Consider the following 26,441-nt stretch of genomic DNA (forward strand, 5'->3'; position numbering starts at 1 on the left):
TATGACACCCCTATGAAATTGGCAGAACAAATATTGTCTCCATTTTATCAATTGAAAAATGTATTTCTAATGATAAGAAAATATATCTATTTTTCCCACTTGGAAAAATACATTTATTCCTTTACACAAACGATGATACATCATTTCCCTATAGTCTCATAGAATGCATGTGGCATTTCTATAATACCAGTACAGACATCTGTTCTGCTTTCTTCGCAGGTAATTTTTAGTTCGTTTCTGACTCTTCCTGACTCACCAGAGTTGAACCACTTGTCCAAAGGCACCAATGGACACATCGGTGATGGAATCCCCATTTAAATCTCCATAGCCATCCAAGGACCTCCCAAAGTACTGGAGGTGGCTCCGAAAGGCTCCATCAGATCCCAAGATTTTCTAAAAGAGCAAGTTTGTCACAAAATTATAGTACACGACAGCCAAACCAGAAAAGGGCAGCCTCTGCATTTTATTACTGTATTTTCTGTGTAGTCATTTTCCAGATTGTGTTTATTCTCTACAAATTCTAAGGATTAGTTTTTCAATCATGTCTTGTCATATGATCTCTGTATCATTCTTACAGCCACGTTTTCATCAAGGAGACAGCATAAATCTTTAATAAAAAATCATAAACCAATGAAAGGAGCAGTGGACAGGAGCAAACTGATGCAAGTTCAGGTACAGGTTCTGTTCCTTCAGGTCTTACTCCAAAACTGGCTACGCAGTGAGGCCTCATTGGTCACCCCTTCAACCACCGGATGCTCCTCTATTTCTGTAATTGTATTTACTATTTTAGTTTTGTTTGCTTTTAAAAACAATCATGCATTACTATCTGGAACACTTTATCTTATCTATGTCGCTTTTTTTTCATTTGTCTCCTTCGACATAATGTAAGGCACACAAAGATCAGAATTGTGTCTGCCCTGTTCTTACAGCATGTCCAGAGTCTAGAACAGTGCTTGGCACATAGTTGAGGCTCACTTAATATTTGATGAGTGAAAGAATAAAGTCACAAAATAAGAGGGACAGACTGCATGATTTACATAATACTTTCTATCTCTAATATGATAAGACCCACAGATATATACATCACCGTGTAGCTCATGGGTTACCTGGGAATACTTTGTGCGGATAGTGCCCTGATGACCATTGTAAATGTATACAGCTCCAGAATTCTGATTTTCTAGTGGTGAACCAACAATCACATCGTTAAAGCCATCCAGGTTGATGTCTGAAAGAGCTGCAATTGCTGAACCAAATCGAGTATTTTCAATGCCCTCGGGGCCTTCAAGAAATTGGTGCTGACTCAAAATGCCCTTGCAAAGGGGGAAAAAAAGGATGAATAAAGCACACCTTTACAACTTGTATAAATAAAATTCAGAGCAGCTGGGTGTGGTGGCACATGCCTGTAATCTCCCAAAGACTCCAGAGGCTGAGGCAGAAGGACTAATTGAAGCCTGATACTGGAGATCTGCTTGGGCAACATAGTGAGACCCCATCTATGCAAGACATTTCTGTAGAAAGTTAGCCAGGTGTGGTGGCACACATTTGTGGTCCTAGCTCTCAGGAGGCTGAGGTGGGTGGATCGCTTGAGCACAGGAATCTGAGGCTTCAGTGACCTATGATCACACCACTGCCCTCCAGCCTGGGTGACAGAGTGAGACCTCATCTATTAAAATATGATAAAATAAGAAAGAAAATAAGATTCAGAGCAATTGATGACCAAACTAATTTTTTAATGTTAAACATGGATAAAATTTTAAACCTGAAATTCAAAATTCTCTATTTATGATCAGAATTATAAATAAGAATTTCAGTAAGGTCATAAATATCTGCTCATAAACCACAGTGAAAGGAGGTAATTCTCTTTACTGTAGCTGAACAACATCCATTTTTTGTCTAATTTTCCTCTCAATAATACAATCTTCACTTATTTCTAACATTTTGATTTAAACGTTTAAATTATTTAAACGTTTAAATCAATTAAATGATTAAAATGTTTCTGGTGAAAACTACTAATAGTTTGAATGAAATTAAAGTAGACACAGAAGAAAATAAAACACAATGTCTTAATTTAGGGTTTCTGTAAAAATTACCAAATTGCCACATAATTATAGTGGTACGGGAAGTAGAAAATGAGATTGTTAATATTGCATTATAAATAAACACTAAATAATTCTGTGCAAAGGAGAAGACATTTCCTTGTAAAACACAGTGTTTTTCTTAGATTTTATAATCAAGTATGGAAATATTTCATGACTTCACAAGAAAGCAATGTTCTCAACCATGAAACTGGGTCAGTGTTGATTCTTCCTCCTCTATTATAATCTCATAAAAATTCTTACTGAGTTTGGCGTGGCATTAAAAGATCTTTTCATCTTCAACAATTAATGATAATTCAGTATATCTGACAAGTAAGAAATATTTACAGAATGGGGGGTTTGTCAGTTTTTCAAACAAGTAAAAGGTCCAGGCTTTGTATATGCAATTACACATTTTATAGGTATAATTGCTTTAGAATTGTTTTAATTACTTCTGTTACAAAGTTAATTTTTACATTAATGTCAATAAATCAGCTGGGACAAAATATCACAACACTTAAACATAATACGTCATTAACATCATCAGCTTCTCTTTTTCCATCCTTTCCCTTCTGTTGTCATATAATTTTCTGTGTTAATCTGTGCCTCTAATTTTCCTTCTTTTATGTTTCATGGAGTTCACCATACTTATATTATGTGGATTTAGGGAGTTCAGCTTGCAAATTGGGAAAATTAAGCTTTTCCATGTTAACGTATGCTGTTTTTTGTGGAAGAACTCGATACTTCAAGAGTTGGACACATACTTAAATGTTACACTAAGCAATGACATTTCCTGACAAACTAATGTAGGAAGCATCTGGAATCATATGGCATTTACAAAGTGCCTGATGTGACTGGTATTTTTCACTGTCAGTTGATAACAAGAAAGCATTGCCCTGATATTGTTGTCTTTGCAGCAAAAAATTACGTGTGATACTAGAGAAATACACAAATATTTGTCTGTGTGTGTGTGTGTGTGTGTGTGTGTGTGCATGTGTGCACATGCACATATTTCAATAAATGATGTGTACTTATAATGGCTTTATTTGTATAATAGACAATATATTCAAAGACCGCTCATGGAAAACGGCTGTACACTATATATTAAACTCTAGTTTGTCCAGTTAATGTGATTTTTAAAATCATAACTTAATGGGGACATCATCAAAAATAATGCAATGTAAACCATACTATCTGTGCAAATTATCATTTATTAATAATAAATTTTTCTTTCTAAATACAGATTAAATTATCAGCACTAAAGCAAATGAAACTGTCAATTGAATGCTTATTTTACCTTTATGATTGTAAACAGGTAGACTCTTCCTTCCTCTTTCTTTAGGTCGTTCATGTACATTGGTGCACCCACCAAGAGCACATCTGTAATGGTGTCTTTATCCACATCAACTGAACACAGCACACTACCAAAATAGGAGCCAATCTGGAGTAATAAAGCACGTTAACCTTAGAATTTCTAGGATTCATATACTTCTAATATTACACTGAACATTTACTTGTATATTCAAAACACAAAAATTGAGTGTTTACTATTTGCAAAGTGCTAGAACTTTAAGACAGACAGCATAATCCCTTCCCTCAGGTTCTAACAGCGTCTGACGCTTGGTTCTTAAATCCTAGTTGTGCACAAGAATCTCCAAGAAAATGCCTTTGAAATACAAATCCCTGAGACTCATTTCTAGAGATTCTGATGTAACGTCTAGGATGTGATCCAGAAAACAGCAATTTAAATTAGCATTCCAGGTGTTTCTGACACCAGAAGGTCAAAGGCATAAGACGAACCTTTCGTAGGTATGTGAGGTCTGTCACAGAGAAAGGCAGGAGGAATAGAGGCCGGGAGAACAAATCATTAAGCTTCTATGGTAAAATAAATTGTAATAGAGGCAAGTCCCAAATGCTGAGTGATCAGAAGGCAGGAGAGTCAGGAAGGCTTAGAAAGCTAAAATATCATTTGAATTGCAAAGTAAGAGGGATATCAAGATTTCTAGGCAGAGGGAAGGGGGACATCACATGTGATGATGTAAGTGTACATGTCATAATGTGAAACAGGTAAGTAGTTGCTGGATAGACTAGGACAGGAGGACTTTAATTTAGTGGAGCTAAATTAAAATAAGACATGCTGGGACTCTGAACATTCATCCCATTCAATGTTCAATGAATGCCTATGTGAACACTTCTTAAGGATTTAGAAATTACTGAGAAATGATTCCTTCCACAACACTGTCACTGTTATTTTCTAAATTAAAAAAGAACTTCTTTAAAATATTTAAAAAAGAGAGAAAAGTATGACCATAGCTAATTTGTGGTCAAGGAAGTCAAGAACTCAGGTCTTCTTACTCCTAGAAAATCCATAGCAACAGCAGGATCACACTTAATCTCAGAGAAGAGAAACCTTTGTAAGTTTCTCCAACTCTAAGAAGGAAACCACTTTTTGCTGGTTGTCAGGGATCAGTGATGCCCATTGTAAATGTGTGCCAAGCCCCTGGGTCAAAACTGTTTAGTAAGGAAACAGGAATCAATCAGCTGGCCTTTGTTCTGGCAACAGACCTTTGCTGTAGTGAGCCATAACTGGGATTCAGCATAGGGTCTGACTACCAAACTGTCACCCATCCATAGGAAGCGGCAGAGAAGATAATTGTTTTACTTTTAGAATCTTCAAAAACAAGACAGGTCCAGATGTAGACGCTCAGTCCTTACAATGTTATACTACTCCCTTCTTCTCATTATTTCCTCTCCCAATCCTTGTTCCTAGTGCGGGCTTACCTACAAAGCAGTGTTTAGGGGCCTGCCACCATAACTAAATAATGTCCATGCATTATTAATCCAGGGAGTCAAAGATATGAAGGGGATGTGACCAAACAGCACAGCCTCTGAGTCCAGAAAAGACTGAGTTTTAATGACAGCTCAATCCATTGATGCTGCGTGACCTTAGAAAGCTAGCTAAATTCCCAGTAAGTTGTCAAAAGGGAGGGTGGTCTTCTTGGTATTGTTGTGAAGATCTAAGGCAGGCGTCCCCAGACTTTTTACACAGGGGGCCAGTTCACTGTCCCTCAGACCGTTGGAGGGCCGCCACATACTGTGCTCCTGTCACTGACCACCAATGAAAGAGGTGCTCCTTCCTGAAGTGCGGCGGGGGGCCGGATAAATGGCCTCCGGGGGCCGCATGCGGCCCGCAGGCCATAGTTTGGGGATGCCTGCTCTAAGGAATACACTAAGTAAACTCAGATTACAGAGCCAGTCACAGATTAGCCACTCAGGCCACGTTGGTTTCCATTTCTACTCACTCCACTCCCCACCTGCTCATTTACCCATGAAATTAGTTTCCCCTGCTAAACAAAGAGATTTACCTGGTCACCCCGGTGAGCCTGAATAACTGTGACATTGCCATTCTCGTTCACACTGTACAGCACTATCTGGCCAGTATAATTTGCCCGAGGAGCACCAGCAACAAAGTGGGTGTTTTCTCCAGCAGAAATTGCAGCCACAGAGTAACCTAAAAGGGAAAGAGTTACAGACTGAGTACCATTGAATATCTCAGCAAGATAAGGTTAAAAGAAGTGAGCAGAGGTGACCAGATATCCTCTGTTGTTAGATACGATGCAAAGTTCCTAGTGCTCCTGAATACATCACTGAGGACAAGTCTTCCTTTTTCTGAGATGAATTGCTCCTGTCCTTTGACCTGCAGCACTTCCCCGTGTCGGTGGAACTTCTACCTATAAAGCCGCCTCTAGATTCCCGGTTGCCCTCATCGGCCACCTATAAACCTGGCGTTCAGCAAATATTTCTTGAGTGAATGAATAAATGTATTTAAAAGGTGGTGTTGCACAGTAGAAAGAACACAGGCCTTCGAAACAGTCTGAAGTTTGAATTCTGGATTTGCCGCTTACTAGGTTGTAGAACATTCGGCACGTTATTAAGCTTGCTATCTCTGAAAGGCAAAACATCCCCAAAAGACTTGCTGGAAAGATGTAAATGTTTACATAGATGGACTAGCCAGCTTAGGAACTGTCCCACAGTAAGTCTGCAAAATCAGTGGCTGTTTATTATAAGAATAAGAAGACTAAGAGCTCTACAATAATATAAGACTATCATCTACTGCATTGGCTTTTGGGAACTATTTCCATTTTGGAGGAACATAATCATGTTCCAGGAATTATGACCACTTGACCAGCCAGAAGAAATCAGTGGGTATAATATAGTATTCCAATAAGCAGTTATGCCTTAAGGCCCGACTAGCGAAGAGACGACATAGATATGTGTAATAAATGCGATAATTAGATGACAGTTCAAGGCTGGTTTAAAGCCAGAGAACTTCTGTTTGCTGAGCCAATTATTGCTATGCCTTACCTAGATATGAACTGTGATTTCTGTCCTGAAGAATTTGGTCAAAGGCTTGTTTAGGAAAGATCAAATGGTCATGAGATGTCTTCTGGACAATGGTCCCACTCCAGCCAAAAGCTCCCACTGCACCCAGCATCAGAATATCCTAAAATAATTGAAAAATGAGGATCATTAAAACAAATCACCTTTAAAGCATAAGAATGCAGGGTCGCCAAAACATTGAAATAAATTGTTTAGATTTATTAAAAATGATGAAATATATATGAACATATATTGCTGTATCTCAGAATTGTCTTAATATATTTGTGCTAGACTACAAGCCTTCCCATAGGCTGTGCTATTTTAGACTTTACTTCATATGACATGTTATACAGACAAAAGTTTGTAATAAGCTGTAGTACAGGACAGGTACAGAGTCATCTTCAAATTTCCCGTTCAAATGCTGAACCCTTATGACCTTTAGAAAAAAGTCAGAAGCGAACCTCCAGCCCCGCATATTCATAAGGAAGGCTCACAGCCAGGTAAGAGACATGCCTGAGAAACAGGAAGTACTGACGCAGGAGACAGGGATGCTGCTGCCATCCCAGACAGGCCTCAGGATGCCCTCTTCTGACCTGTTCTGTTTTCAACTTTCTTCCTCTTTCTTCCTGGCCACTTCTCAAATGTTCCTGTATATTCCCATATCCCATCTATTTGATAATAGCAAGCTACAAAAGGCACCTATAGCTGTGACATTCAATCTACTGGAAGGAAAATAACCATCTGTCAGCCCTGCGGGGAGGGCAAAGGATGAAGGCTACTCTGGATTGACTCAAAACCCAATCTGAAAAGTCAAAGCTATAAATTATCACAGAAGCCAGATTTCGTCTGGGTGGGATACACTGTTTTTTATTTTTTGTTCTTCTTAGAACATACCAAAGATATGATGTTAGACTAAAAAATACAAGCCACGAAAAACAGCAAATAAGGAAATGATGTGTTCCACTTTGAGGATAAGAGACCATAAAGTTATGGGAATGATTGTAATAAAATGAGGGACTCTGGGTTTAGGTGCATGAAAGGACTTCAGGGCATGTACAAAAACCTCATGGGATTGTATGCAAAATTCTCTGGGCATAGATTCATTTATATTTTCTGAGGGAAAGGTCCATAACTTCTATGAGCATCTCTAAGGATTGGTGCTGTAGAAAAAGTCAGCTCCTTTTATTCTAGACAGAAAACAAGCTGTTCTTGGTCCTCTGATCTGCCAGTCAAATCCTCGGACTTCCTATTGTTCCTTAAATAGTTCCCAGGATCTCTCTCTCTTTCTTTTCTCCTCCTTTCACAATCTCTCTCATATCCTGATTCAAATTAGAATCAGAGGCCTGGGAGAATGGGTGTTTCTGAGAAATAGAAATGGACTTCCCTGAGCTGAAAAAACAGTGTTGTGCTCCAATCCCATCTCACATTTTTCCTAACTTCTTATTTTTTCAACTATTTTCTGTCTGCTTTTAGAAAAAGACATCATGAAAACTCAGAATTCGACCATGACAGCAATGACAAGAGTATGTGTTTTAAACAAACATTTCCAGTAGTTATTTGATTCAAAGAAAGTTCTAGACAGAGCAATCAGGTAAGAAAAAGAAATAAAGGGTATTCAGTTAGGAAAGGAGAAAGTCAAATTGTCTCTATTTGCAGATGACATGACTGTATATTTAGAAGACCCTATTGTCTCAGCCTCAAATCTCCTTACACTGATTAGCAACTTCAGCAAAGTCTCAGGATACAAAATCAATGTGCAAAAATCACAAGCATTCCTACACACCAATAACAGACTTAAAGAGAGCCAAGCCAAGAACGAACTCCCATTCACAATTGCTATAAAGGGAACAAAATACCAAGGAATACAACTGACAAAGAATGTAAAGGACCTCTTCAAGGAAAACAACAAACCACTGCTCAACGAAATAAGAGGACACAAACGGAGAAACATTCATTCCATCCTCATGATTAGGAAGAATCAATATCGTGAAAATGGCCATACTGCACAAAGTAATTTATAGATTCAATGCTATCCCCATCAAACTACCAATGACTTTCTTCACAGAACTGGAAAAAAACACCTTAAACTTCATATGGAACCAAAAGAGAGCCCGCAAAGCCAAGTCAATTCTAAGCAAAACAAAACAAAACAAAACAAAACAAAACAAACAAACAAACAAAAAAACAAAGCTGGAGGCATCACGCTACCTGACTTCAAACTATACTACAAAGCTACAGTAATCAAAACAGCATGGTACTGGTACCAAAACAAAGATATAGACCAATGGAACAGAACAGAGGCCTCAGAGACAATGCCACACATCTACAACCATCTGATCTTTGACAAACCTCACAAAAACAAGAAATGGGGAAAGGATTCCCTGTTTAATAAATGGTGTTGGGAAAACTGGCTAGCCATGTGCAGAATGCAGAAACTGGACCCCTTCCTGACACCTTACACTAAAATTAACTCCAGATGGATTAAAGACTCAAATATTAGACCTAACATCATAAAAACCCTAGAGGAAAACCTAGGCAAAACCATTCAGGACATAGGCATAGGCAAGGACTTCATGACTAAAACACCAAAAGTATTGGCAACAAAAGCCAAAATGTAGAAATGGGATCTAATTAAATTCCAGAGCTTCTGCAGAGCAAAAGGAACAATCATTAGAGTGAACCAGCAACCAACAGAATGGGAAATAATTTTTGCAATCTACCCATCTGACAAAGGACTTATATCCAAAATCTACAAAGAACTAAAACAGATCTACAAGAAAAAAATGAGCCCATTCAAAAGTGGGCAAAGGATATGAACAGACACTTCTCAAAAGAAGACATACATGAGGCCAACAAACATATGAAAAAAATGCTCATCAACACTGGTCATTAGAGAAATACAAATCAAAACTACACTGAGATACTATCTCACGCCAGTTAGAATGGTGATCATTAAAAAATCTGGAGACAACAGATGCCGGAGAGGATGTGGAGAAATAGGAACACTTTTACACTGCTGGTGGGAGTGTAAATTAGTTCAACCATTGTGAAAGACAGTGTGGTGATCCCTCAAGGACCTAGAAATAGAAATTCCATTTGACCCAGCAATCCCATTACTGGATATATATCCAAATGATTATAAATTGTTCTATTATAAGGACACATGCACATGTATGTTCATTGTGGCACTGTTTAGAAGAGCAAAGACTTGGAATCAACCAAATGCCCATCGATGATAGACTGGACAGGGAAAAATGTGGCACATATGGAATACTATGCAGCCATCAAAAATGATGAGTTCATGTCCTTGGTAGGGACATGGATGACCTGGAAACCATCATTCTCAGCAAACTGACACAAGAACAGAAAATCAAACACCACATGTTCTCACTCATAGGCAGATGTTGAACAATGAGAACACATGGACACAGGGAGGGGAGCATCACACACTGAGGTCTGTTGGGGGTACTAGAGGAGGGACAGTGTGGGGTAGGGAGTTGGGGAGGGATACCATGGGGAGAAATGCCAGCTATAGGTGATGGGGATGGAGGCAGCAAACCACATTGCCATGTATGTACCTATGCAACAATCCTGCATGATCTGCACATGTACCCCAGTACCTAAAATGCAATTATATATATATATATATATAAAAGAAAGAAAGGAAATTCCTGCAGGGCTGGCACAGTGGCTCATGCCTGTAATCCCAGCGCTTTCAGAGGCCGAAACGGGCAGACCGTGAGGTCAGGATATTGAGACCTTCCTGGCCAACATGACAAAACCCCATCTCTACTAAAAATACAGAACTTAGCTGGGTGTGATGGTGTGTGCCTGTAGTCCCAGCTACTTGGGAGGCTGAGGCAGGAGAATGGCCTTAACTAGGGTGTCAGAGGTTGCAGTTAGCCGAGATCACACCACTGCACTCTAGCCTGGTGACAGAGCAAGACTCCATCTCAAAAAAAAAAAAAAGAAAAGAAAAGAAAAGAAAAGAAAATTCCTGCAGGAATAATACCTTAAGTTAATATAGTGTCTGTGCCCTGGAGTACTCAAAGACTTTCTTGTATATTGTCACTTTTGCCCCATATAAGATCTCTGTGAAACAGGGAAAGGAAGATATTATTAACATTCAGATTTTAGGCGTAAATCAGCAGCACAAAGAAACTAAATGATTGTGACTAGGAAACAGAAAGGCTGATCGCTAAATGGCTGTCTTCCCACTTTATGTATAAGGCTACTGTGTCCAGAAGTGTTATGCCAAATGACAACATGGCTTAAAGCTATCTGATATACACACATTTTGAGGAGAGTAATCTGCGCTGAATCCCACTTGTGACATTTCCATCTGAAAGTTGTCTCCTCCTTGAACGGTACCTGAAAAATCAAATTTCAAAAATCATATAACTGTCAGTAATAGTAAATCAAGTTTTCAAATACAGGCAGGCTGGGATGTAAACACACACGCCTACAAACACAAACACATACTCTTCCAATACTCACCCCAAAATACAGAGCGTGTGTATTCTGGGAGGAAGAAATCACTAAGAAAGTATTCGAGCAGGTTATAGAAATAACAATACTTCCAAGTTAGTGTTCAAAGTTGGCATTAATCTTAATTAAACGTTAATGTATTTAGCAGAATATATATGAAGTTCCTGATACAAAAGGACACTCAACAAAAGGCATAAGGTAAGGTGAAATCTGAGATGATGATTTTTTAAAAACTTGATCATTGCTACTGAAGAAACTAACTGAATTTTTAGCTTTGAAATACTGGTACTGATAAATGTACACAAATCTCACATGCAACTGGAAGAGCTGGGCAATTAATCTGTAGTGAAGACTGCCGGGAGAGAACTGAGTTAGCTATTAGGAACCAGAATTCAAGACTGAGTAGGAATCTTACCAATTGAGAAGTCTGTTCTGGTTCTATATATATGCTTGCTTGCCTCTGTCACTAACACTGTAAGACCCAACTGGTACTTATTTTCCATACACTGTGATCAAAATGGTTATGTTTCACTAATCCTCACAAAAAGGAAGCTAAATCACTGGACTGACCCTTTAATATAGAAAAAAAGACAAACTATACTGTACAACATAGTCTTCATTACAAGATAAAATAATTTACACAGGATGAGCAGAGATAACTTTTAATAAGATAGAATAATGCTCCCCAAAGTCCCTAATAGCTGATAATGCTCAAAGTCATTTCTAGCTAGCTTGTAGATTACAACTGTTCTCATTCGTGCCCCTACAAACACAATTGTCAATGTGGATAGCCTAGTGATTTTGTGTTATCTCAGCCTGCATTGGATTTGAATGCAACTTTGAGGCACCATGGGATACTGAAGAAGCAATACAGCTTTTTGGATAATTCCAGTGGATAATCAAGTCAAGATCTGACTATATGAATGAATGACTTATGCAATCCTCTTAGCCCCAGACTCTAAGGCTGTACCTGATACATAGGTTTTCAATAACATAAGGTCTTTATTACAAAGAGTTATTTGGGTTAACCAACAAGAAGTAGAATTTGGGTCATGTGGATTTTTTTTTTTTTCCACCAACTATGAAGTATGTGCTAGTCCCCCACACGGTGAACTCCTAAACATGTGATTTCTCTGCACTAACTAGATTTTCCAAAACCACTTAAGTAAATTTAGTCCTATAAATAAAATATTTCCCTCAAAATTAAACTATTAAAAATATTTGCTGTATTTTTCCAATTTAAAAAATATATATCCTTGCTGTAAACAAATTCAAGAATTTTAGAACTTACATAACACAGTGTAAAAACATAAAACTATTCATGACTATAATCGGTATTACTATATTGTCACCCCAAAGTTATAACAATTTATCATCCTGTCAACAGTGTTTGAGCTTCTTTGTTTCCTGATAATCTCTCCAGGATTGAACATTATTATTCTTTGTCATCTTTTAGGCAAAACATAATGTTGGTTTAATTTATATTTTTAAATACTTACTGGAAGTATTTAGAAATACACTTGTAAATTGGGAATATTTTCCTATGTTTATCAGTCATTTATATTTTATCACTTATAAACTATTTATTCATGTTTTTCATTGATTTTCCTTACTGATTTGTAGTATCTCTTTTTATACAAGGTATACAGGTTAACATTGATCGAGCAAATATGTGATAATAAACAATTATTTAAATGTTTTAAAAGAAAATTCTTGAAAGAAGTTTTTTTTTTTTACCTTCAATGCTGAAAATTTGTTCTCCTAGTGTCCCAGCCTTTTCTAGTAGAGCTGCTTCATCAGACACATTGAAAAAGTATCTTTCTGTTGGAATACTAGCGATCGCTTTTATTTCTTTTATTAAATTTTTAGTATCAAGGGCATTTCTGTTTAAGTACCCTAGAACCTTGAAAATAGGAGAGAAAAAAAAAAGGTCATTACTGCTGTACTCCATTTTCCCTATGAGTACATTCTAGTCTATTTTGAACACAATAGCCCCTCTGGAGAAGTAAATCAAGCAACATTTCCACAACCCTGTATTTCAATCGTAGACCGATTGAAAACCATGAAGATGCAGAGAGAGCAAGAACTTTCTTTTACATTCAACTATGAACAGCCAGTGGGAAAGCGCAGCCTTGAGAAGTGATGCTATAAAGGAAGATTTACCCAATAGCTGCAAGACAAGTAAAAAGAACAGCCACTTACTGCTATGCCAAACCTCAGTATATTGTCATGGTTGCACTGCTCAATCACAGCTTTCAACATTGAACCATCATGTGATTCACCATCAGTTACAACTACCATGACTTTGGTAGCACTTGGTCGTCCACCAGAAGCTGCTGAATAAGCATATTTTCTGTGGCAGATAAAACGAAAGACTCGCTATCAAAATATGAAGTTAATATGACAACTTCGGGTTTAAAATAGAAACATGAAACTAGCTTCTTTAAACACAATCTATTGTTAACTCCATATTAACTTTGGTGACATATTTAATGTTCCATTTGTAGCTTGTAGAGAAACATATACAAATAGAAGGTTTGCTTGACATTGAAAATAATGTCTAATATGCCATGGCATATGTATGTATATGTGTACATGTATTTATCTCAGTATTCCTTCAAAGTATTTTCTTCTAAGAAAGTTGAATTAATCAGTACAAATCAATAGAGCAAAGATATTTGTCATAAATTTTATGCATTAGACCTGTGTTTACTTATTTTCAATATTATTTTAAAGTAATAGATATCCATAGTAAAAAAAAAAATCAAAGCATTTTGAAAGGTATAAACCAAAATGTGACACTAAACCCCTCTCCATAAGTAAGCACCATTATCAGTTTCTTGCATTTTCTTCTAGAAAATGTTTTATTTAGATGGAATATAGGTATAGGCATAGTCTACCCCTTAAACTTTTACCCAAATGAGGTCATACTCTAAATTTTTTTTTTTTTTTAATTTCCGTAGGTTTTTGGGGAACAGGTGGTATTTGGTTACATGAGAGTAAGTTCTTCAGTGGTGATTTGTGAGATTTGCACCTATCACCTGAGCAGAATACACTGAACCCAATTTGTAGTCTTTTATTCCTCAACTCCTTCCCACCATTTTCCCCTGAGTCCCCAGAATCTACTGTATCATTATTATGCCTTTGCATCAAATGAGGGCATATTCTAAACAGTGTTTTTCACTCTGATGGAGACCTTTCCATATCAGCACATTTATGAAGCTCTCATTCTTTTGTTAATGGCTGCATAATATTTTATTTGGAGGACCACATGAAGGAGTACAGTTTATTTAATTGGTTCCCCATTATTGAGTGTTTAGGCTATTTTGAGTTTTGCAAGTCAGGCTGTAATAAATATCCCTGTGTATATATGTTGGCATACTTTTTCAAGTGGGATAAAATCTTAGCAGTAAAATTACTAGGACAGAGAATACACACATTTCAAATTTGAATGGGTAATATCAAATTCACTGTCTTTAAAACTGACCATATCATTTTATTTCCTAAAATCGGTTTTGTATTCTATAATGTAGACTATAGAAATGTAGAAAAGATTCTGCATTTTTGGCAAATTTGAATTACAGTATTCCCATCAGATCCTTTCTGAGGTTTTTGAGGACAGAAACTGTACCCCATTAGTTTTCATTCCCCGCAGTGCTTGGAACAGTGAACGGAAACTGCAGGCGTTGAAGGAAATGAGGTGAACGAAAACACGGCGATATTTACTGAAAGAAGTTCAGAGTCTCTTCAATGAGAGAAAGAGAGAGAGAGAGAGAGAGAGAGAGAGAGAGAGAGAGAGAGAGAGAGAGAAGAAATACAGAGGCAATTACATTCTAGGAGCTTGAGTAAAAAGTTGGGTGATTCTCCTGGCACTGGGCAGCCTAAATCCTGCTAGCTTGGGAAATCGTGGGCAGAGCGAGATAGACAATGGCACAGGGGCAAAAACCAAAGTTCTGAAAGATGATGTAAGCCAGGCAAGTACTGCCTCAACGGACAGTGGCCATTGTCCTGGAGAACCAAGCTCTCCAGGGCCCCAGGCTCCTTCCAGGGAAAAACGCTACCCCCACCTCCCTGCTGAACACTTGGCCCGTTGCAGTCTCTTAACTCCAGGAAGGCCGTTTTTCATCTCAGCTTCTTCCTTTTAGTCCAGTTTGCTGGATCAGAAAGGGCACTTCCCTTAATGGCAACTGAACTACTGACTGGCCAGCAGCTTACGAGATGGCCTGGCCCAAAAAATCCTTTATTGTTCCTGAATGGAGATGGCAGCGATGAAACAAACCAATCATATCTTCTCTTGTGGGGAATCCGCTTTTGGCGACATGTGGGATTGTCACCAGTTGATGGAAGTGGCAACCAAGATACACACACAGAAAAAGACGACAGATAAAATGGGAAATGCAGAAATAGAAATGACAGGATGTGGCTACTGACCAGATGTGCAACGTAAGGAAGAGTGAAAAGAATAAAGGCAACCAAATTTTTAGTTCAAATGACTGGGCAAGAGTCAGTGGCATGAATCAAAATGGCAAGTTTATGCAGAGCAGTGGGGAAAAGGATAAGGCCAGTGTAGGACGGACTGAATTTGGTAAGTGAGCCAACATTCCAAATAAAAAGATTCAGCATCAGCTAGATGCCAATGTGAGTTCTGGGAGAGAGGGCAGGGCTGACAACATAGCAATGGGGCAACCCCCACAGTGCCGCTGCTGACGCCGTGACAGTGGATAGAATTCTTGCAGGAGAAGGGCAGTAGAGAAGACAGGGTTCTGTCCAGTGAAGAAAAATAGGAAAAGGGGCCAGTGAAGAGGTGAAAGTTGCTGATGAGAAGTTGGCAGGCGTTCGAGAAGCCTGGGGTGTTATGGCGACTTGGCTGGGAGTAGCAGCCTGTGCTCATCATTATCAAATGTTCAGAGGAACCAGAAAGGAGGAGGCTTGAGGTGGGACCACTGGGTTGGGGGACGAACCGGGGCGTGCTTATCTAGTAGCATAGCTGTGTGTTTCAAGGAAGTGGCAGGAGGGAATAGAGCTGTTTTTTTCAAAAAGAATTATGGTAGTGGAAAGAAAAGAATGCACAAGACAGAAAAAAAAAAAAAGAATAGGTTTAAGGGAAGGCAAGCTTGTTGTTCTCATTAATTTGTTTAACAACAGGGAGTGTTTAGCATTTTTGTGAAAGTATCTGGTTAAAATAGAGTGAAGATGAAGGTCAGTGGATCTGTAAAAACAGAGGAATTGAGATAAGAATCAAGAGAGTGCCGCATAGTTATAATTTCACATTTCCCACTGATTGTAATAAGCATAATAAAGGTGTTCAATTCAATTCAAACTCATATGTTTAAGATTCCCTGGCCTTTGTTAATTTGCACCAAGTGATTCATGAGGTCAATTTGTCTGAATCTCTGATAAATATTAACAGATTATGACAGATTGCCCCATTTCCTACTGTTTTAATCTAAGATCTTCTCATTTCATTTACTTCATATAAATTCACATAAAAATCATGTAATATCTTATAAAAATTCTAAAATCAAAGATTTTACTTTCCCAACTGCCTTCTCAAAGTATTCAAGACATAGAATGCTCAGATGTTTTTTTTCTTTATTTGTTCTGATTTAAGTTAGGTATCAGGTATATTATTTTACTTTATCTTTTCCTTACTTTTTCTTATTAACACTTTCCTGTTATGAAAACATTGGTCTATTCGCACCAAAACTTACCTTGCATATTGAATTGCTCCGAATGTGTTTGTGAGGTCCCCACCATATTGGGATGTCTGGGATGTTGCTAGAATCATTTCTTCTTTGGTTTTATATGTATTCAAGTTAAACACAACTCTTGGATTATTGGCATACTGAATTAACGCCACCTTCAAAAGAGCAGACATTTATTAATGGGCTGCCAATACATTATAAATCATTTCTACTTAACCAATAAAATAAAAACCAAAGTACATTTAAACATGGGCTGAAAGCTTAAAGGGATCACTTCCAACTTTGTTTTTAATAGTTACTTTTCTTTCAATGGCATAATTTCTTCTCTGTTAGAGGCCATCAGTGTACAACAGCAGTATTATTGCCAAGAAAGATGATGTGCTACAGTGTATGATTTGATTCTCAAGAGTAATAATTGTAGTTTTTAAGCACTGCCCTATAATATTTTAATGTGGATGACTATTAGAATACGGTTTTTAACAGCAAGATTAAACTTGATATAAACAAACTTTCTAATTACAGTGGACAGAAGCTCACAACTATAAGCAATCACAGATGGAGAGTAACAGCTCATCAAAGGACAGTAACTATGTAATAAATAATTAGAGTTGAATACAACAAAAACCAATGTGTTCCTAATTAGTGTAGTCAATTGAGGTCTATTCGTTGTGCTGAATTTCCTCTATTATGGGCTTCAGTAACTCTGGAAGGAAGATGCTATATGTGCCTGTGGGGCAGGGAGTTTCTGGTTTTCAGAGAAAATGCTACTGGAGAGCATCTCATTTGAGAAAGTGGAAAGAAAGAATTTCTGAACAATACATTTGGGAGCATTCCCTAATCCTAGAGATCAACAAGGCCACACCCTTCTGTTAAAGTCCTTGTTTGCAGGCATTCAGATCACCCTCTAAGCCTTGGACATGGGCTTTCCAGAACAGGAGTGGCAACATGGATCAGTGGTAAGAGGCTCTCTGAAATACAGGTCAGTATGTAAGCAGGTAGAAGAGGCAAGGACTGGATTTCTGAGTTCACTCCGCTGTGTTTTGCCAAGGGGCAGTAAGCTAGGCACTGAGAAAATAGTGAGAAATATAATATTCCTAGATCCCTTTCTCTAGGGTGTAATGTAAGACCTGAGAGGGAGGAAAGAATAAAAAATAACTCTGAGAATTTCAAAATCTAATATGAGAGGAACATGGTAGTAATCCCATGACAGAGCCTCAGGACTTTTGTGTGAAAAAGAAGAGGAAAGATTTAAAGAAATGTGATATATTAGGATTTACAGAAAGGTCAAATTTAGGCTGTAAGAAAAGAGACTGAGTTAAACCACTTCTAGAGAGGAATCAGATGCACTGCAGTAGGAAGACACAAGAGAGGAAGACTGTGAATTCTATATGGGAGACTATTAAAAAAATTAGTCACATTATAAGGGTAACTCATTTAGAAATGGCAGAAATAAGTAGATACATATGAAAACTTATAAGGGGCTTTAAGAGTGGTGCTTTCTGGAAACCAGTGCTATACGTAGTTTTATTTAGCAGCATGTCCTGGAAAATGCCCACAGGGAAACTTCCAAAGCTTCTGTGGGTATTGAGATACTCTTGGTACTGAAGAGCAATTTCAATGGCAGAAAACATGTAACAACGTGTTAAAATACTGAGCAGGAAAGCAGAGAAGCAAATTTCCATAAAAATAGCTGGAAAGCATTTAGGGAAAAAATGTCAACAATTTGTATTAGATGTTGGACATTGGAGAATCAGACGCAGTCCGCGAACACACACTGGTGGCAGTGAACTGGTCCCTGTTGGCACTGGTTCAGTGTACTGCTACAACCAGAAGGCCCATCAGATGGCAGATTAAATCAGAAAAAACAGCAACCTCAAACCAGAAATTGAACTTTAAAATAATACTACTGAATTGTAGTTGCCTATCTAAAGAAGATATTAAAGCAAATTAAAGACTTCTTAAAATATAGAGAGTTATATAAAATTATTGAAAAAAACTTTTCCATAGGTAAAAGGGCAAGCTAGACTAGAAAATGATAAATAACTATAAAATATTATCATAAATGTTAGAACAATGCTTAGTGACTTATTTATACAAATTTCAAAATTCAATAACTGTTTTACCAGTAAAGAATAAACAAAAGAAGTGAATTATTAATCCAAATGGACATAGAAATACATACTAAATTTTAAAATTTAACTCATGGGTTAGAGGGGAAAGATAGGCAATTCAAGGAAGATTAAAATGTTAGATCCCATACCCTTACTGCTTATGTCAGAAATAGAACTGTAAGGTCAAAAGACCAGCACTGGGCAAAGCCATAGGTAGCATAACCCAATGTAGTACAAGTTTCAATTAACTTTAAAAATTGCCATTAAATGCATTTTAAATGGGGATTTGGCAAATATAAAAATTAAGACTTCATATCTAACAATTTTTTTTTTTCAGAAAAAAAGCCACAAATTAGTTTATGCATTTCTGATTTCCATACCTGTGTCTTTGTGGGGCCTATATCCAGGCCTTGTACAAATTTTTCCAGAAAATTCTTTACTGCATCCCAAGGATAAATACTATTTGATTCATCACACACAACCACAACATCTATGAGAGAAGGGCAGGCTACGCAGAAAAAGAGAAAAGAAGAAGATTTCCATAAGTAAGTCACATCTCACAGCCATAAAAAACAAAATTTAAGGAGGGGTTGGGTGTCACTGGTTGATAACCTTCCCCCACTCCTTTAACTGTAAGGCATTGCTCACCCCATCTGCACATTAATAACTTACTCTGAACTGCAGGTGAAAAGCTGGCCGAGAGCTGAAAATCAGGACTGATGTCAGAGCACACTCCTGTTGTGTAATACTGATTCCCACACTGCTGTGCCCACAGGGGACCACATGTCTTCAAAGAAACGAGAAAACAATTAATGGAAATGCATGAAAAAGTTAACCTTCTACCTCTCCATTATTGAGCTCAGAAATCATCGCTATTCTTTTCCAAGATACTAATAATGTGAACTCGAAACCAATGAGTCACTAATGCCTTTGGGGCAAGCAGAAGTGATGGAGAAGGTGGCAGATGCCCAAGCCTTGTGGGAGGAGGAGTGCTGGGACTGTTGGGAGCAGGTGTCAGTCAAGGGAGGAGCTATGAAGTCTCCCTTCAAGCTAGAGAAAATGGGTGCTTTCCTTCCAGAGAACACCAGGGAGAAGAATGTGTGCAAGTTCATTTTTGTCTCTGTTACCTGGACCTCAGATACTTCATCTGTAAAATGAGGATAACCACACATCCTATCTTTTAAGATTGTTATAAAGATGAAATGGATCTAGAGATATAAAACTCTTAAAACAATGCCAGGTAAACAGCAAAGGCTACATAGTAAACTGTTAGCTACTATCATTATCATTGTTCTTGCTGAACATCAGTTTCCTGCACCGCCTTCTATTCACACTGCTCAGCAGAAACCGTGAACCTAGTGGCAGTAATCTTTGAAGAGAGCTTGGGGTCAGGCATAGACATCACAGTGAATGAAGAACCCATGCCTATGAACAGACCACTGTAGTTTCTGCCTGCCCACTGGCGTAAAGAGTCTGTGTTGCCAGATTTATAAAAGAATGCTGAGAGGGTAAATTTTGTGTAAAAATTCAGTTCGAAATCATTCTATACGCTAAGCAGACACAAATGAGGTTCTCTCACTACCAGTTTTTAACTTTGCCCACTTCCTCGTTAACCGCAGTCACTAACGCTGGCTGGCACTTGTCTTCTTGCTCACATTGTACCTGCTCCAATCCTTCGTATCTCCATTAATGCAATCCCAATTCTCTCATTTTCAAGAGTCCTTGAATGCCAAGAATTCCTGATTAAATCATGATTAAATGAGATGGGAAACATTAAATAACTTTAAACACTAATAGATAAAAAAGGAGACAAGCGCAAAAGAGAAATCTAATTAAGATTTTAAAAAATGCCCACAGATTTTAATGTTATGTAAAGCTGTAGATCAGTTATTAAAACTGAACAGAAGAGTGTGGGCTTGCAAGGAGCAATTGGAAAAATAAAAGGAAACTTATTTGACCCAGTTTAACTGTCAAAGGAGAAGCAGTTCTGGCCATATTTTATGCTCAATGAACAAGGCATAGTTTTCTCCCTATAAAACTGATTTATTTTGCCAATTAATTAGAAGAAAGACATTATTAATATCTTTGGTTAGTGTACCAAATAACAGATACCAATTATTGGTTTTTATATCCCCATTCCTAAGGTTTTTTATCACTTTGAAAAAGGACTCATATTCAAAAATATTTTTGTTTTAAAAGCAATGGAAAACAGCATTAAGACATTGAAATTAAAATATGCCAGTTGTTAGTGCCAGAACTACATTCCTACTTTAAGCCCAGAACTTAAGAACTTTCAAAGAAAATGTGATGATTGTCAGTCTTTTCCACAAAATTCTTAAGAGTATCTTATGATTTTGACCTTTTAAGTATGTAAAGGAAACTTCAGCTTTTTTCTTCTTTCCCTCCCTCTCTCTCTTTCTGCCTCTCTGCATGCTACCTGGATTGTTAAATAATCTTTTTGATTTTTATTTTTTACTTTATCTGCAGTTACAGATTAAACATTTTGAGGCACATTCTGTAATCTCTAAATATCAATTTGTACTCTTTTTAAATTTATGCAAGCTTAAAATCAAACAAGCAAAAAGATTAAAGCAACCTTATTGTAAAGACTTTGGAATGTCATAAACCATAAAGATCCACTGCGATATTCATTTTTGCTCTGTTGTGAAAACATATCACAAGCAATATCTAATTCACTTACTGGTAGCACAGTCATCAGAATAATAATATCCATTAGTAAAAATGGAATGACATTGTTCAAAATCAATTACATTTTTAGAATAATACAGTTATAAAACATAGGATTTTAAGGAAGTATGACAGCAGTTTAGGTAAACCCAATGTAAAGTTGAATTAGGCTCCCTAAGACAATTTTGTTTGTTTTGTTTGTTTATTTGAGATGGAGTCTCACTCTGTTGCCCAGGCTGGGGCAGTGGCACAATCTCAGCTCACTGCAACCTCCACCTCCTGGGTTCCAGGGATTCTCCTGCTTCAGCCTCCAGAGTAGCGGGATTACAGGGGCATGCCAACACACCTGGCTGATTTTTGTATTTTCAGTAGAGATGGGGTTTCACTGTGTTGGCTGGGCTGGTGTTGAACTCCTGATCACAGGTGATCCACTCTCCTCAGCCTCCCAAAGTGCTGGGATTACAGGCATTGAGCCACCATGCCCAGCCTCTCTAAGACAATTTTAACAGGGTTATACAATTAGTACATACCTATGTGAGCCAGTGGAAATTGCAAATAAGACTGTGTTTTTATTTGCCTTTAAACTTTTTTTTGGTGTGTGATGTTTTTCCCTTTTTTATGTAGTCAAATCCTTTAGACAACTTCCTATATTATTTCTTCTATAGTTCTAAGCTCAGAAATTTTTCCATCCTGCAGGAAATTTCCATTTTTTTCTAGTTTTCTATATTAACTTTCAATTCAGTTGAAATTTTTCCATCCTTCAGAAAATTTCCATTTTTTTCCAGTTTTTTATATTAACTTCCAATTCATTTCACAGAGCATTTGTATGTGTAAATATTAATTAATTAATTGTTCCCAAAGCACTTGTTAAATGAGGCATTCTATTTAACTGATTTGTGATGTCTTTTCACTCTTTTTGTAACTAAATGACAGTGAACACTGACATGATATAAGATGAGACCGCTCCATGCCTCACATAACACCAGATTAGTCAACAATTTCAGGAAATGATTAGAAACCAGATATGCTTTTCAGCTTTGAAACCTACTTTCTTAATTAGCAGTACCTATCTTGAATGATCCTACAGGAAGTAGAAATGCGATGTGGGATTCTGCTGTTATCAACAAATACTCAGCACACTTTCCAAGGGCAAAGAATCAGGGTTCTTTCTGTTCCCTTTTCTTTAAAATATTCAGTAGCAGTGTTTTTGCTGAATATCCTAAAAAGTCTACACATCAGCATTATTTTGAATATTCAAATTTGATAGCCAAATAAATATCATAGTTTATCAAAAAGCCGGTTCTAAGCATCTAAACCCCAGATTGGGAGGGATGGTGAGAAGACACTGACTACCTACTTCCTTGAGAGGAATAATGATTTGTAAAGCAAACACTCACGAGAAACCCTCCAGTTCCCATGTTCCTTGTGAGGGTCAAGCCGAGGCTCATGTTGGTTTTTATCTCAGTAACATTCGGAATGCTTGTTGAAGCTTTCAAAGGGAAAACAATTTTTAAAAGTAATTAAATCATCATCGTTTAAGATTAAAAAAAAAAAACCCAGGCACACCCATGTTTGCATGTAGCATTCAATTAGTGTCATCAGTGTAGGTACTTGAGTTATATAATGAAGTGTGGGGGAAATGAGATAGATGCCTTCAGTGATCTGGTAACTCACATTAATGTGTGAGCCTGCAGAGCATCAGACAGTAAGGAGCAGGCTCTGGAGAGGGTATGACTTATAGACGTTTAAATTTACTTTTTTTTTTTTTTTTTTTTTTTTTTTTTTTTTTTTTTACAATATTCTGGCCAAACAAAACACATTTGAGGACATCATTTTTTTCCTCTTTTCAAAGTCATAGTAGCTCTATCTAATGCTTTTTTAAATTTTTGGAGTTAGTAAAAATATCCTGGAAGTGTTATCAAAGCATGCCCTATGATAGAATCTGGCTCAAAGCAATAGTGGGTGAATGTTAAAAGGAAATCAGACTAGCCATATAGTATAATAGATCAATCTCTCCACTTCCTGTCTTCCACTGACCTAGGGCATCCACCACTGTATCCATTCTTGAGTTATTGAATGTAATACCATTGTTCACTCTTGTTTCTAATCTCTGCCAAGCCATCATTGCCTCTGTCATTTATCCTTAATTGGATTCCTTTCCTTATCTCCCAGGGTGACTGCTGTAAAGTTCACGCTTCTTCACAAGCCTCCAACCTCAACTCGGGTCCCGTCACTCAGTGAATAACGACTACGGCAGAGAAGACGAATCGCACTCTCGGGCTCATCTCAGCTTCTCTAATGATTGTGTAAAGATCATTCTTAGAACTCCTAACTTTCCTCTCCTTCCTTTGTATCTTAGATAAGGAAGAACTATTTTTAAGACTCGATTTCTCAGATACAAATCACATGAATTCCAATCAGTTAACTCTATCTTGGACAAATTATCCCTTTTTATTACTGCCTCCATGTTGCCTGCAAAGAGTATTATCTCCCGTTTACTAGAAATGTCTTCCAACTCTGCTATCCCATAGAATTGTTTTTCCCAGCTCCCCTTCACTGCTGAACTTCTAGAAATGGAGGTCAACTTTCACTCTACGTATACTGACTACTGACACACTCCTAAATTCTTTGTTACCTATTTTCTCCCCATAACAATAGTGGATTTATCCCCTAGGTGAGTAAGTTACACAAAATATGATCTGTTCTAGTGCAGAAAGAAAACAATAGAACTTCTATGGGCATGTTGTTATTCTTTAAAACTTATTTTTATGTGAAGGTATTATTGGGAAGATACTAGGTCAGTACATGTATATAGCTTTAAAAATAAAGATATATACAATATGAATGAGTGTTCAGAAGTTAAGGGTGATATAATATGTTAGGGGTGATATACTAAAATTTTTGGAGCATATAATAAAACTTTGAACACTCATTCGAAAGGTATATATTTGCAATATTAAAAAAATATATATATATGACACATATTGAGTGTTCAAAATGATGTTTGGAGGTCATTGATCTAGATCACCCACAACCTGCTTAAAAAAGCCGAAGACATTTACTCAGTCTTCATCCCCTTTAACTACTGTAGCATTTGACACTGCTGATATTACTTCTACTTCACTGAAAACATGTTTATTGAGCCCTATTATATGCCATAAATTATTCTAGATATTAGGTATACAGAGATGTGTAAGAAATACTACTGCCCTTGTTTCCAAGTCTTAATCACTATTTTTGAAACTCTTCTTTCCCTTGATTTTCACAACACTCTTTTCTAATTCATGCCTCAGCTCTTCAGAAGAACTCAGTGATTCCTCGGGGCTGGTTTTTTAGGATGCTGCTGCTGCTGATGTGATGACGATCAAATTGAATGACTTTTTACTTGTATCAGCATATTACATGTAAATGTCACTCATTTAGCTGTCTACCCTTGAACCTTTGGCAATTTTTTTTTTGGCATTAATAGGAGGCATCTGAGATGTGAGTAATTAAAACAGCAAATAATTCCAACTGTGGATTTGTTTTATTAGAATGCAATCATTTAAACATAAAGAGAAATACACAGAGCGTTTTTTGGCACCTCCAAACTTAATGGTTTATTTTGCAAGGAAGAGAGAAAGAAATATGGACAGCCTCACACTTCTGCTAGTAATCATCAAAATCATTCTAAATGTTGATGGAAACCAGTCCATGGTCTGGAGGTGAATGGTCCAGGAGACAGCACATTTTCCACGCATCTTGTTAAGTCAAGTCTCCAAACTGTTCTGGAAATTTGGATACAATTGTGCCCCATATTACAAAAGACATAAGGGCAAAAAAAAGCTGTCTATATTTATTTCAGACAGAAGGATGATTGTTTGGATGTTATTTTTCAGTTGAATCTAACACAAATCACTTGCTAGTTTAAACTTACTTTGCAAATTTAGTTTTTCACATGTGGCAGTGGATAGGTCAACAGGACATTTATACACATCTCCCATGCGGTTCTCAGGAAAGCCACTCCAGGGTGAACCAACCAGTAACCTAGAAGCAGAATTTTGTTTGTATTAGACATAAAGTGTTAAGTATAGTTTCTTAAAGATAACCCTGACCACAAACAGTGAGAAACACATTTAAATTTCAATGTGAACAGTTTATATTTGTTCAGTTATGATTTGACCTACTTCCTTTCTGCTTAGCAGATCAACAGCCTCGATGAACGCCTGTGATACTGCTGCTTTGCTACACACCCTAGAAGGTCTGTCTAAAGCAATGCTGTTCAATAGAAATATAATGCAAGTCACAAATATGAGCCGCGTATGTAATTTCCAATTTTCTAGTAGCCAGCCACATAATGAACATAGAAAGCAACAGGTGAAGTTAATTTTAAAAGTACATTTTATTTAACTCAGTATATCTAAAATAGCATGCAATCAATATAAAACTTAATGATGAGATATTTGACATTCCTTTTTCATAAGTCTTTGAACTTCAGTGTAGATTTTATACTTAGAACACATCTCGATATGGAAAAGTAACATTTCAAGTGCTCAGTAGTCACTTGTGGCTCATGGCTACGTAGTGTTCAGCACGGCTCTGAGGAATGAAACAAAATTAAAACCAAGAACAACAAATAACATTTGTTAAGTGCTTTCTATGTCCTAAGCATTTTCATATGTTGACTCATTTAGAGAGCAGATATCTTATCTTAGTGGCTTTACGGTAACTGTATTTATAAGGGGATACTTAGCAAAAATGCACAACAAATATGTTACAGGCTCTCTTTATAACATGTGCATGTATCTAGAATGCAGGATGAGACTGGCATTCACATCATTCCTTTGGTTAGTTTCACTTCCTTCAGAACTTCACCATGAGACTATGGGTTTTCCTGCAGAAGCACTCATCTGACACTTAGAACCACAGAAGACTGGACAGAAACAGTCCAGTAGCCCAGTATCAGTTTTATCTTTAGAAACTGCAGCAGGTTAGTTACTCAGCAGCATTCAATT

At 37.3% G+C, this 26,441-nt stretch overlaps 1 protein-coding gene across 2 annotated transcripts in view; it reads right to left on the minus strand.

Annotated features, from left to right (window-relative positions):
* ITGA2 (integrin subunit alpha 2) overlaps nucleotides 1-26,441 on the minus strand; it is a 112,896-nt gene that overhangs the window by 29,066 nt on the left and 57,389 nt on the right. For both annotated transcript variants that reach the window (XM_003925870.4, XM_074385986.1), the window contains 13 exons: nucleotides 25,364-25,473; nucleotides 22,845-22,936; nucleotides 19,432-19,546; nucleotides 19,140-19,267; nucleotides 16,655-16,803; nucleotides 13,146-13,296; nucleotides 12,681-12,846; nucleotides 10,750-10,826; nucleotides 6,441-6,579; nucleotides 5,441-5,586; nucleotides 3,373-3,516; nucleotides 1,107-1,310; nucleotides 257-393 (listed from right to left, as the gene is read on the minus strand). In XM_003925870.4, the coding sequence (XP_003925919.3) occupies nucleotides 257-393; nucleotides 1,107-1,310; nucleotides 3,373-3,516; nucleotides 5,441-5,586; nucleotides 6,441-6,579; nucleotides 10,750-10,826; nucleotides 12,681-12,846; nucleotides 13,146-13,296; nucleotides 16,655-16,803; nucleotides 19,140-19,267; nucleotides 19,432-19,546; nucleotides 22,845-22,936; nucleotides 25,364-25,473 (1,758 nt within the window). The remainder of the gene's footprint in view (nucleotides 1-256; nucleotides 394-1,106; nucleotides 1,311-3,372; nucleotides 3,517-5,440; nucleotides 5,587-6,440; nucleotides 6,580-10,749; nucleotides 10,827-12,680; nucleotides 12,847-13,145; nucleotides 13,297-16,654; nucleotides 16,804-19,139; nucleotides 19,268-19,431; nucleotides 19,547-22,844; nucleotides 22,937-25,363; nucleotides 25,474-26,441) is intronic.

This window comes from Saimiri boliviensis, chromosome 1 (assembly GCF_048565385.1).
Source record: "Saimiri boliviensis isolate mSaiBol1 chromosome 1, mSaiBol1.pri, whole genome shotgun sequence".
NCBI classification, from domain to species: domain Eukaryota; kingdom Metazoa; phylum Chordata; class Mammalia; order Primates; family Cebidae; genus Saimiri; species Saimiri boliviensis.